Source organism: Ammospiza caudacuta, chromosome 7 (genome assembly GCF_027887145.1).
Source record: "Ammospiza caudacuta isolate bAmmCau1 chromosome 7, bAmmCau1.pri, whole genome shotgun sequence".
Taxonomy (NCBI): Eukaryota; Metazoa; Chordata; class Aves; order Passeriformes; family Passerellidae; genus Ammospiza; species Ammospiza caudacuta.
The window spans coordinates 47,386,464-47,399,783 of NC_080599.1; the positions used below are offsets into that span (position 1 = coordinate 47,386,464).

The 13,320-nt window shown below is 57.0% G+C and overlaps 1 protein-coding gene across 1 annotated transcript in view; it reads left to right on the plus strand.

Moving 5' to 3' along the window:
• SGIP1 (SH3GL interacting endocytic adaptor 1) overlaps positions 1 to 13,320 on the plus strand; it is a 49,106-nt gene that overhangs the window by 29,344 nt on the left and 6,442 nt on the right. Inside the window, exons 15-18 of the mRNA XM_058808261.1 lie at positions 519 to 959; positions 3,731 to 3,852; positions 4,931 to 5,057; positions 8,094 to 8,153. Coding sequence (XP_058664244.1) covers positions 519 to 959; positions 3,731 to 3,852; positions 4,931 to 5,057; positions 8,094 to 8,153 — 750 coding nt within the window. The remainder of the gene's footprint in view (positions 1 to 518; positions 960 to 3,730; positions 3,853 to 4,930; positions 5,058 to 8,093; positions 8,154 to 13,320) is intronic.

A 13,320-nucleotide genomic window follows, 5' to 3' on the forward strand; every position in this document is an offset into this window, starting at 1 on the left:
GTGTGCACTAAAATCTCAATCTGTGCCCTAAAATTCCAACCTGTTCCTGCTTGTGGCTGGATGCATTCCCCGTGGCTGGAATACACTCCCCGTGTGCATCCTGTGCTGCATGCCCAGACTCCAGCAGTGTCCAACCAGCATGTCTGAATATATGTATTTATACCTGAGTGTTTATAAATATATATATGGAGAGAGTGGAGCGCTGAGTGCACACCTTTGGTACCTGCTGATAAATCAGAGTTGCTGACAAGGACGTGATGTGGTTTAGAGGACACAAAAGGCTGTGAATTTGGGATTCTTGGCTGTGAGTGCTGGCTCGTGGTGGTGCATGCTCCCTCCTCCAGCCTTTGGATCCCGCGGGATTCATTCCATGTCGCGCCTGGCTGTGGTGGAAACGTTCTTGCCCATGAATTATATAAATACAGATGAGAAAAGGTGATTTTAGAGCCTAGAGCCCGTAGAGAGTAGCGCAGCCCTCTCTTAACGCCCGGTGTAAAATAAACCTCCTCTGACCGCAGGAGGGGACCAGGCAGCAGCAGCAGAGCCCAAACGGGACAAACTCCCGTCCATCAATGACTTGGACAGCATTTTTGGCCCCGTGCCGTCCCCCAAATCTGCTGCTGCCACGGCGGAAGACAAGTGGGTCAATTTTTCCGATCAATCCCCGGAGAACGCGCCTCCGGAGCTGTCGCCCCGGGACAAGGCGGCGTCCCCGGCGGGCAGCCCGGCCAGCGCCCCGGCCGAGCCTCCCCGCCCGCTGCCCTCGCCGCTGCAGCTGGAAGACGCTCCCAAGAAGCTCCCCGAGCAGCCCCACGTTAAGGACGATTCCGCCGAGCCCGTCGCCTCTCCCAAAGATTTTGGGGCGGGCCAGAGAGGGACCCCGCCGCCCCCTCCGCCGCCCACGTACCGCGCCGTGGTGTCGTCGCCCGGACCGGGCGCCAGCACGGGAAGCGCCAGCGGTACGTGCTGAGCTCGGGTGTGCTGCCGTGGCCCCGGTGCCCCTCCCGCCTGGCTGTGTCCCTGCGGCCGTGCCCTGCTGCCCGCCCGTGTCCTGCGCCTCCCGTGTGCTTCCCTCCCTCCCTGTGCGCCTGGGAGCCTTTCCCGGAGCCTTTCCCGGAGCCCTTCCCGCCCCACACCGGGCACGGGCTTGGTGCTGTTGTTGTTGTTGTTGTTGTTGTTGCGGTTGTGCTCTCCGTGGCGGTGGAATGGTTCAGATGAACGGTCTGAGCGAGCCTCAGATCAGGGCTGGGGGGTTTGTTTTTATCACGTCCTCTCACCCCGGTAATTCCCGGTGGGAATGGTGCTCGGCTCTTCCTGGCTCTGGGTGTGGATGGGGAGATGCGTTCTGGGGTGAACCTCTCCCCCGGGAGAAGCTGCTGGCTCTGCCTGCTTTCACCTGATTAATTATAGATGTTCATTAAGGCAAACGAGCCGGGGAGGCTCGGCTTACTGGCACCCCTTGCCTGAGGAGCTGCAGCCTGAGCCTGTTCTCTTAGGGCCTGAGCCCAGCTCAGCCCTGTGCTCCCACCCTGCATCCACCCAAGGTGATTTTGGGGGAATCAGAGCCTTGAGGAACCTGCACTGGTGGTGGGGTGGGTGTGCAGCCCCCCCAGCTCCGTGTCTGCCCCCTGCCACCCTCCTGGTGGGAGCTCGGGGTTTGTGTCACTGCCCGGGGTTTGTGTCACCGCCAGGAGGGTGCCCTGAGTGTGGCTGGCGCTGCAGATGCGGCTTTGCTTCAGTGCTGGTGGCTTTTCTGTGCTGGCTCGGGGGGTGGGCAGGGTCTCTGTGGGGGCTGGAACTTCTCCAGGAGCTTCCAGGAGCAGGACACACCAGGATCCATCCCACGCTGCTGTCCTGCCTGCTCCCAGCCGAGCACAGGGTGGAGATGCACCAGGGCTCCTCTCAGATGGACAAGCCTGGCCCAGAAGATCCACAGCCCTGCTCCAGGAATTGCCTCCTGTCTCATCAGCTGGGCGGCAATGGGAAATGAAAAATCCACACAAAAATGGTGCAAATCCTCCAAAAGCTGCAGCAGAGTGTGTGGCACTGACCCAGCACCTGTGCCACCCTCTCGCCTTTCCAAGGCTGGTTTTGGGGTGCTGTGGAGCAGAGCCAGCCCAGGATCTGCCCTCAGAGCCTGTGGGTGTCACCAAGGCTCTGTGCAGGGTCACGGTGGAAGGGCTGGGTTGGAAGGGACCTCAAAGCTCCCCTTGTTCCAACCCCTTCCACCACCCCAGGCTGCTCCAAGGCCAGCATTCCAGCACGTTTCTGATTCCGTGCTGGTTTCCACATGCTGTCAGTTTCTGCTGTAGGAAATGTCCATTCCCTGGGTGGAAGCCACCATCTGGCTGGGATTTGGCTACCTGGTGGCCACAGAACCTTCCACACTCAGTCCTGCAAGGTTCTTTTCCCTCAATATTTCCTATTTTCTCTGGCTTTTCTTGGGATAAGGAAGGAAAAATTCAAACTTTGGTTCCCAAATTAGGCTTTGAAATAAAAGTGGCTTGAATCTTGGAGCTGTGCAGAGGAATGACTGGAATTTACTCCCTTTAATCCAGGTCCTCTCTTGTCTGAGCCTGCTCTCCTTCACCTCTTCTTGTTTCTATAAATCCAGCTTTGATCTTTGCTAAATCTAAGCTATCACCCAAAGAACTCAGGAAATTATTCTCTTGTAAGTGGGGAAATTGTTAAGTTATCATCTCCTCAGCTGCTGAGCTCCATGGGAAGCTGGTGACAAACACTGCTCAGCTGTCCTGGCACTGAGCTCTGAGCTCCCTCCCATTGCTGCTGCCCTTCACGGCCTGGTGCCCCCTCTGCCTGCTCTGCCCAGCTCCAGGTCTTGCTGGGTTTCTCCTGGAAGGAATTCCTGTGTGTGGAGCCAAGCAGGCTCCTGGATCTCCCGTGAGGCACCTGTTGGAATTCCCATTTGGTCACAGAAAGCCCCCTCTGCAGCAGGGGCTGTGTGAGCCCTGAGCTCAGCTCCCTTTTTCGGGAGGATTTGGTGGGTTGGGAGCTGCTTGTGCTCCCAGCAAATCCCAGAACCTTCCTCTTCCACCCTTCCCCTCCTTTGCTGGGCCAAGCTTTGCCCTGTGACAAGGATCTGTTGTATTTGCGGGGTGCCCCGTGGCAGGGAGGAATGATGAATCTGACTCCATGTTCTCAGAAGGCTAATTTATTATTTTATGATACTATATTATATTAAAGAATACTAAACTATACTAAGGAATACAGAGAAGATACTTACAAAAGGTTAAAAAGATAGTGATGAAAACTCGTGACTGTCTCCAGAGTCTTGGTACTGATTGGCCAACAAGTCAAAACAATTGACATTAAACAAATGAAACAATCTCCGAACACATTCCACGTGTGAGCACAACACAGGAGAATCAATGAGATAAGAATTTGTTTTCCTTTTTCTCTGAGGCTTCTCAGCTTCCCAGGAGAAATCCTGGCGGAAGGGATTTTTCAGAAAATATGACTGCGACGAGGATCCCTAACTCCCAGTTGTGCCAGCCCTGGAGCAGCGTTCCATCCACCATCCCATCCCTCCTGCCCGTATTTTTGGGAAAGCTCTACGATGTCAGTTTTGCAGAGAGAACCGGGCTCCGAGCAGCCGCTGCCAGGAGCCCACGGGCACCATCCCTCCCGGAGTGTTCCGTGCAGCTCCTGGGTGGGCAGCACCGGGCAGAGCCTGCGGGCACTCACGGCTCCCGTTGTTTGTTCCCTGCAGGTTCCTCGTCCCCGGCCCGGCCCGGCACGCCGCTGGCCCCGTGTGGCACTCCCCCGCCGCCGCCGCCCCGGCCCCCGTCCCGGCCCAAGCTGCCCCCGGGCAAGCCCCCCGTCAGCGATGTGGTACGTGGGCAGGGCTGGGGGCACCCAGGGCACTGCCAGGGGCGGCGGGCGGCGTTCCCGGTGCGGAATGGAGCGGTGGAGCCGCGGGCACCGGGGTGGGCTGGGCTCCTCTGGGATCTGCGAATCCCCGTGGGAAGGGCTGTGCCACCTCTGCTCTGCCAGCCTGGTGGTGCCAACCACGGTGCCCAGTCATGGCAAGGGCAGGGAGAGGGCTGGGGTGGGAATGTGCCCCGGGAAGGGCCTGTGGGCAGAGCAGAGCAGTTCCAGCCTCCCCAGCAGTGATGCCAGCTCAGGGTGAGGGCTGGGGTGGGAATGTGCCCCGGGAAGGATCTGGGGGCAGAGCAGTTCCAGCCTCCCCAGGAGCAATGCTCAGTCAGGGCAAGGGCAGGGAGAGGGCTGGGGTGGGAATGTGCCCCGGGAAGGCTCTGGGGGCAGAGCAGAGCAGTTCCAGCCTCCCCAGCAGTGATGCCAGCTCAGGGTGAGGGCTGGGGTGGGAATGTGCCCCGGGAAGGATCTGGGGGCAGAGCAGAGCAGTTCCAGCCTCCCCAGGAGCAGTGCTCAGTCATGGCAAGGGCTGGGGTGGGCTGGGATGGGAACGTGTCCCAGGAAGGGTCTGGGGGCAGAGCAGGGCAGTTCCAGCCTCCCCAGCAGCAGTGCCAGCTCAGGGCTGTCCTGTGTGCTACCCCAGGCCGCTCCAGGTAAGGTGTGAGGGCTTTGGGGGTGATGCTGAGGATATAAAGTGACCCCCAAAGGATCCCTGAGGGCCTGGGGAGCTGGCACCTGGTGGGCACTGCTCCCTGCCCAATGCCCAGCCCATTCCATCCATCCCACAGCCCCTGGAGCTCCACCCTTGGTGTGGATGGTGGGAATTTCCACACCCATCCCCGCAGTGGTGGGGATAATCTATTTTCCCAGCTCCAAGCTAAAATGCCATTGGTACTAAAGCAAGTAATTCCAATTTTCCCTCTGGGGCACCGGCAGAGCAGTCAGGAGGGTCCAGGTGAAATTTTATTTGTTTGATGCAAATGTTTTTGTTTAGATTTTATTTAACTCTGTGTTGTTTTATGTTTCTCTCCAGTCCAGGCCTTTTAGCCCTCCCATCCACTCCTCCAGCCCTCCTCCGATAGCACCTTTAGCCCGTGCTGAAAGTACTTCTTCCATTTCTTCCACCAATTCCCTGAGTGCAGCCACCACTCCCACCGTTGGTAAACACACGCAGCACTGCTGTTCTTTCACCTTTCCTAATCCTCCAGTAACTCCTGAGGCCTCTTCATTCCCTAGGTCATTCCTTGGGGTTGGATTCTGTTGGTTTCCATCAGGGTTTGAAATGCTGAAAGGGATTTGAGGGGGGTGATGCTGCAAGGGAAGTTTTTCCAAATGTTGTGGGAAATGGATGTTTGGTGAAAGTCAAGGGAATTGTAACAGAAAATGTGGTTCTGGACTGTAAATTGGGGCAAAATAAGCTTTTTTTTGCAGGGGATGCTTGTGCCTGGAGGTGAGCGGGGCTGGAAGCCAGACCTTGGGATCCAGGGATATTAAATCTCTTGGAATGTCTTAAATTCACACTTGCCCTTAAAGCAGTAACAGAAAAGGGGTCTTGGAAAAGAAAGTGGCTCTTCCCAGCCACTTGGCATGTCCGAGGGCAGAACCAAACACTGCAGTTTTCCTGGGAAAAGTGGGGTTTGCCAAACCCCGGGGCTGAGATGAGGAATGGAAACCGAGTCTGGCTGGCAGCTCCCAGCTCCAGGCGCTGGGTCCCCCCACGCCTCCCCCTCCATCCCCTCTGTCCCCTCCTGTCCCCTCTGTCCCTGCTGCCGGCGCTCCTCCTCCTCCTCCTCCATCCCTGGCTGCCAGCCCCTGCCCCTCGCTTCCTGCGGCTCCATCTCCTCCAGGATCACCTCCCTCCCTTGTCTTTTCTCCCCAACCCTCCGGAAAAGCCGGGCCTGGCGGGAGTTCCCGTGCGCCCGGCCCTTTGTCACCGCTGTCCCCGCGGGGAGCGGTGGCGCTGCTGTCACCACCCCCGTGACGGCGCTGTCCCCGCGGTGCCGCTGGCACCGAGCCCTCCCCGTGGCTTTGCTGGAGTCTCGACTGCGTCTCCGTCCTGTGTCACCTCACTCTCAGGTGTTGTAGGTGCCTGTCCCGGCTGTTGGTCACTGTCACAGCGCCTGGCTGGAACAAATGTCACCAGGACAGCGAGCCCTGAGCGTCCCCTGTGCCTCTGGCAGTGCCTGGGGGCACGGTGGCCGCAGGGACACGGCGTCAGGGGAGGGGACAGCCAGGCTGAGCACAGGGACAGTCCCAGGGGCTGCGGGAGGCTGGGAAGGGCAATGGGAGCGAGCTGAGCTCTGCCACCCCAGCTCCCTCACGCTCTCCGTTTAGATTTCTTTATTTCTCTCATATTTTTGGGATCAATAGCTGATGTTTGATGATTTAGTGACCTCCCTGTGCTGAGCAGAGGGGATGAGGTGCTGGGCTAGGAGGAGAAGCTGGGGTCCCACACTCTCTATGGAGATTTCCTTGGAGCAGAGCCAAAATCGGGGCTCTGGGGTCACCCCTGGCCAGGGAACTCCAAAGGGGGCAGCCAGGAGGGGCACCCCAGATTTTGTAGGTGTTGCACTTCCAGCTCCATGCAGAGATTATACTGAGTGGGAAGGGACCCACAGGGATCAGTGATCCAACTCCTGTCCTGCACAGACACCTAACAATCCCATCCTGGGCATCCCTGGCAGTGATGTCCAAATGTTCCTGGAGTTCTGGCAGCCTCGGGGCTGTGCCCATTCCCTGGGGAGCCTGGGCAGTGCCAGCACCCTCTGGATGAGGAACATTTTCTGCTGGCATCCAGCCTAAGTCTTGGGAAAAGCTGGATGGGGCACGGGCAGAGACAGACAGGGTTTAGGGTGTGCATTGGGAAAGCGTCTCCTTGTCCCCACCGAGGCCAGGGCGGGCACTGGTGCTGGGTGAGCATCCAGGGAAACCCACAGCAGAGGAGGGACACATTCCAATTCCCAAACAGGAAAAGCTGGGCTGGGAGGTGTGCAGGGATGGGCAGGTCTGGGATCAGGGACTGCTGCAGGTCCCGGGGGCCTGGGACACCTGGAGTGTGGCTCCAGCACATTCCCCATCTCCCGTGCCCTGTGGCAAAGTCCCACGGAGTTTGTCCGGGAGCAGGGGCAGGGCTGCTCCATCCCCGTGTCCTCCGTGCTGTTCTGGTGTGCTTTCCTCGTTGGCTGCATGTCCGTCTGGACAATTCCTGGCACAGCAAGGAGCTCTGTGGTTCCCGTGTCGGTGCCCCTCCGTCATCTCTGTCTCTGCGTTGATACAAGTGCGCTGCTTGGTTTCACTTGGGATCCGTGTTTTCATTCTTTTTGTGCTCTTTTTTTTCCTTTCCTTTCCTTTCTTTTCTTTCTTTCTTTCTTTGTTTCCTTTGCGTTTCTTCTGCTTGTGTTATCAGAGGATGATGCTTTTATTGACAAACTGCCCGCGTTTGAGGGGCGCAGTGAAACGCCGGCAGGTACTGTACTAGCAGGGAATTGCCGAGAATTCCGCCCTCGGAGCGGCGCCCACCGCTCGCAGCACCTTGCATGACAGTTTCTCAGTGACTCAAAGGACTCGGAGGTGGAAGGTTGGCACCTCCCGAATTCCAAAAGGTTCATTTAGCAGCTCCAAAAGCTGTTTGCCCCACGCCCCCCTCCGGCCCTCACATCCCGAGTTACGGCAGCGTGGTGGAGGCAGGGAGCTGGCTGCGATGGGAGGGGAAGGCTCCAGCTAGGATCCGCTGCTCTGTGTGCGTGTGTCCGGTTCTCTGCAAGTGTCGTGTCCTGAGGTGCGAGAGCAAACAGCCACGTGTCACTGTCCCTGAGTGTCACTGCGGGGCGGCGTGCGGAGCAGCATCCGCCGGGAATGCTGAGCAGCGCCGGCCCCGCTCCGCGCAGGCGGAACCCGGAGCGCATGAGCCGACAAACCTCTTCTACCGCGGCCAAAAAAAGCGAGAGCACCCCTGCGAACCGCTCGCCCGGCGGGCAGAACGACTCTTCCATCTGGGCTTCCATAGCTTTGCTTCCCGCTTTCTGTCCCCAGCCGGCGGCCGCTGTCACGCCCCTGTCCCTGCACGTGTGACCGCCCTGCAGCGCCTCGCCCCCTCCCCGTAGCGACATTAATGACCTGCTCTGTGACTCACACTGTGTCCTTCTCTCTCCCTCTCCTTAACCTTTCCCATCCCGCTTCAACTCCTGGCCATACAGAGAATGAACAGCCTTCCCTCGTTTGGTTTGACAGAGGAAAGTTTTATTTGACTTTCGAAGGTAAGTAGTGCAAAGCACAGCCGGTAACCGCTCGCTCCCCTCGCTCTCTCGCTCCCGGGGTTCCCTTCCAAGGCTCCATCCAATCCAGCTTTCCGGGCTCCATCCAACCCAGCTTTCCGTGCGGAATGCTATGGCTACTTAGATGACATCGCCAGTCCGACCGGAATCGGTTTGATTTGATTTGATTTGTGCCATTTGTCCCGCTGATTTCTTTTTCTTTTTTGCCTCGTTGATTTCATTTAAAAAAAAAAAAAAAAAAGAAAGAAAGAAAAAAAAAAATCCGACCCAAGCAAACCAAAAGCCCAAAGGAACATTGCGGATATTCCCAGATGGAGGTGAAAACCAGGGAGCGGAGCCGCTTGCGCTGCCGAGGAAGCCTACCCTGCCAGGCAGGGCTATCCCCGCCGGCTCCCGGAGCTGCTGCGGGCAATTCCAGCCCCGAGGAGCCGCTGCCCCTGCGCTCCTCCGGGCAATTCCAGCCCCGAGGAGCCGCCTCCGCTGCCCCTGCGCTCCTCCGGGCAATTCCAGCCCCCAGGAGCCGCTGCCCCTGCGCTCCTCCGGGCAATTCCAGCCCCGAGGAGCCGCCTCCGCTGCCCCTGCGCTGCTCCCGTCCCGCTGTGGGCACGAAGGGCTCCGGGGTGCGCTGGCACTGCCAGCACCGCCCGAGCCGGGCCAGGCTGTGCCGCTGGGTGCTCGGCTGCAGCTGCCGGAGGTTTTGGGCTCCCTCGAGGATGAGGGGCGCTGGGGAGGGGAAAACCTCGGTTTGGGGCCGATGGCACCTTCTCCGTGCAGTGTCACATCCCAGAGAGGACATTCCCCCAGGCTCTGGGGGCAGCCTCATCCCACAGGCACGGAGCCAACATTTCCTTTTAACAGCAGAAGGAGAGGAGGGGGTTTGCCTGCAGCGGGGAGGGATTCCCGCAAATCCCAGGGAAGCACCTGGGAGCTGCTGTGCTGCCTGCAAAGGAGGGGCCTGGGGTGGCACTGCCTGGCTGGGGAGCTCAGGAATGGCCCAGGATGGCAGTGCCTGGCATGGGGAGCACAGGAATGGCCCAGGTGGCAATACCTGGCTGGGGATGGAAGGGATGGCCCAGGATGGCACTGCCTGGCTGGGGAGCTCAGGAGTGGCCCAGGATGGTAGGGCCTGGCTGAGGAATGGTTCAGGTTGGCACTGCCTGGCTGGGGAATGGCCCAGGATGGCACTGAATGGCTGGGGATGGAAGGGATGGCCCAGGATGGCACTGCCTGGCTGGGGAGCTCAGGAATGGCCCAGGATGGCACTGAATGGCTGGGGATGGAAGGGATGGCCCAGGATGGCACTGCCTGGCTGGGGAGCTCAGCAGTGGCCCAGGATGGCACTGCATGGCATGGACTCCTTGGGCTCCTAGAGCAAACCCATCCTGGTGACAGTGATGGCTGAGCAGCAGCAGAAGGCAGGGATCAAGGTGGTGACCAGGGGGTTTAGGTCCTTCCTTTCCCTCTTTTTCCAAGATCCCCTCTCTGACAATTCCCACTTTGATGTCCCTACTCCGATGGCATCTCCCTGTTTAGACTCAGGAGGGGTCATGCAGGAGCTGCTTCCTCCTGGTGCTCGGGGCAGTTTTGCAGTTTCCAGCCAAAATCCCTGTTTGGATTTCCTTTCTCAGGGGCTTGTTGGGAGCTCTGGGAAGAGCTGAGGACAGCAGGGACAGCGTTATCCCTCAGCAGGAACATTCCAGCTCCACATTCCCCTTGCTTCCCCCCTGCCTCTCGCTCAGTCCAGCACCAGCCCTGCTCACCTGGGGCTTTTCCTGTGCCTTGGAATCTTAACCTTGTACTGGAACTCTTGGGCTTGGTTCTGGTGGTGTGAATGGTCTGGAGCTGGGGTGGGATTATCCTGGGAATGCAGGAGTGTGGCACTGCCCCAGGATCATCCCACAGCCCAGCAAGGAGCTGTCTCACTTCTGCATGATGGATTTCCTCATTGAGCTCTAAATGTTTAAACCCAACTTGAAAATTAAAAAAGATAAACTTCATGTACAGGGAAGTGAGAGGAGATCTGCTGAGTTTGGTGTCTGGAACTCAGGGCATGGAATACCAGAAGGGAAATTATGGTTTCTTTTGGGATTTGGATTTGTTTCTGGTTTTTTTTGTGGGGTTTTTTGTGGCAAGATCCACATGCTTGATGAACGTGGGACAGTTTTTCCCTGTGTGGAAGGAGATGTGGTGATGCTCTCATATTCTGGGATCCCTGACTACTCCACAGCTGCATTTTCACCTTTTGTAGGGAAAAATAAGGCAAATTAAGCTGGTCTGCTGCTTATGGCTGGATTCAAATATCCCTAAAGTGGATTTATTTTTTTTCTCTGTTATTATCAGGTCATTTGTGCAAATGAAATGTTTATAAAAATGACTTTTGAAGCAGGAGATGAAAGGCAGGTTTGAGGTGGGGCTGTGCCACAGCAACTGCATTTGTCTCTCAGGTTTCTGGACAATAATTGCAATGCTTGTAATAGTTTCTACTTTTATTTTTTAGTGAAAACATGAGTGTAAAAATTAATTTATTCCCTGAAGCCATGAAGAGAAGGATTTATGGATTCATGAGGGAAGAGTGGAGGGAACCAAGAACCCCAATTCCACCCACATGACCTTCAGACCATTAGAAATGAGGAGGTTTTGTTGTTGTTCAGATGGACTCACACTCCCACATCCCAGCTGAGCCTGGGGATCCAGGAGATCTCCCTGGTTATTCCTGACTTTTCATCCTGGAGAATCAAAGATGCAGAGGGACAGAGGGAAAAGGAGAGATGAAAGATGAGGAGAAGAGTGAGGTGCTGTGGCAGACCCCAACCCACATTCCATGGCCTGGTGCGGGGTCCAGGCAGCGCCCAGCTGGAATTTGTGCATTTGGGGAGTGCATTCTGCAAGGAATGATGATTCCATTGCCCAGCCCTTTCTTGTGTCTTCCCTAGCAGCCAAGCCTGAGGCTCCTCTGCTGGTTGGCACCTCCTTCACAGCCAGACTTTGTGGGTGTTTTTGGATCCCATCTGGGGAGGGCACAGCTCAAGTGCTGTGTCGAGTTCTGGCCCCTCAGTTTGGGAAGGATATTGGGACACTGGAGCTCATCCAGAGGGGGCAACGAGGCTGGAGAGGGGCTGGAGCACAAACCCTGTGAGGAACCCCTGGTGGAGAAAAGGAGACTCAGGGGTGCCCCCATCACTCTCACAGCTCCTGGAAGGTGCCTGTGCTCACCTGGGGCTGGGCTCTGTCTGCAGCAGCACTGACACAGCCAGAGCACACAGCCTCGAGCTGCACCAAGGGAAATACAGGCTGGAGAGCAGGAAAAGCTTTTCACAGAAAGGTGATAAAGCTCTGGAATGGCTGCCCGGGGAGGTGGTGCCGTCCCCATCCGTGGTGTGTTTAACAAAGCCTGGATGTGGCACTGGGTGCCAGGGGTGAGTTGGGGTGTGGGGCTGGGTTGGACTCGATGATCTTGGAGGTCTCTTCCAACCCAGTCATTCTGTGATTCTGTGAATCTGTGAATTCTGTGAATTTCCAGGTGGATGCAGTGGGAATGTCCCACTGCCAGGGTATTGGCTGTGTTTGATGCTCTGAGGGGTCATTGCTGCAGGTGGGCAGCGAGGATTTGCTCCCAGTGGTGTCTTTGGGAAGCATTTTTAGAAAATGTTGTCCTGTGTGTCCCCTCAGTCCTGGAGTTTTGGGGTGTGGTGTCCCGTGGTTTTGGGGACCATGCCCTCATCTGGAACTGTCTGTTCTTCGGTGGGAATTCCAGCAGGGAATCCCTGATGGACATCCTGGGCTGTGGGCTCAGAGCAGGAGGCTCTGGGCTCGTTAGGATAATGAATGTGTGGCTGTGGGTCTGTGTGTGCGGGTGAGGTGTTCCAGGAATAGCAGGACCCACTCCCTGAGCACCCCCATCACGGCTGCAGCTGCAATCCCTCATTCCCCTGATTCCCCCGGGGGTGGCACCGACAGGGGCACGTGTGGCTGCATCAGTGTTTGGCACTTTTAGGCTGCATTAGGCACTGCAAGGGAAAATCCCTCATCTGAGCCTCCAGGAAAGAGCACTTAGGATTTATCCATTAACGTGGGTGCCTCGGGGAGGTGTGAGGGTTCCTCCCCGCTGGTGGAAACCATCATTTCTCCCATTAATGTCCCCAAACTCAAAGTGTCATTGAAGTGACAGAAGTGCTTCTCCCAGGGGATGTTGCAAATCCCAATTTCCTGCTCCCAAACCCCTGTTTATTCCCAGGGGCAGCAGCAGAGGAAGAAGGGAAGGGACCATTTCTGAGGATGGCCCAAGCAGAAGAGCTCACCAGGAACGTGACACGTTTTGCTCAGCTTTGCTTCCCCCTTATCCTCTGCCTGTGCTGCCCTTCCCAGGGCTGGTGTTGGAATTCCTGTGGCTTTGGAGTTCCTGCAGCTTTGGCTGGAGCTGGCAGGTGCTCGTGTGCTCTGAGCAAACTCTGGGCTGGATCTGTCCCCCTTTCCACCTGCCTGGTCGGATGGTGATGGACTATGGGGGGATAAGCTGCCCCTCTGGAGTCCTTTGCTGCTCCTTTTTAGCAGATTTGGGGCAAAATAATCCTCGTGCTTCACCTGGTATACACTATTTAAAAAAGGTTCCAAAATGGTGCATTGCAGGAAATGGATGAGGCTGAAGGGCAGGAGTGACCTCTCCAGGATTTTTTTGGGTGTCTGTGGGATCAACACCCAGACATCTGGGCTGATCTTTGGATACTTTCTGTGGGGAAGAGGTGTGGGCTTGGCTGTGCCAACCCCTTGGTGGTGGGCACAGGACTTGTGGTCCCTCAGAGGGTTTCCAGCACACCTGGAGCTCCTGAGGAGCACTTGCAGTGATGAATTCATCCTCGAATGTCTTTTGGAAACAACAATTCCTGGCCAGCAAAGGGAAACCTGTGTGTGATCCAGCAGGGCTGAGTTATTTAGAGCCTGGCAAGTGTCCAAGGATGCACAGCAACACCAAGGCAAGCTTTTCCCCTTTCCCAAATCACGGAATCCTAGAATGGTTTGGTTTGGAAAGAACCTTAAATCTCAGCTCATTCCAACTTCCACTATCCCAGGTGGCTCCTGTCCAAGCTGGCCTTGGACACTCCCAGGGATCCAGGGGCAGCCACAGTTTCTCTGGACAAGCTGTGCCAGTGCC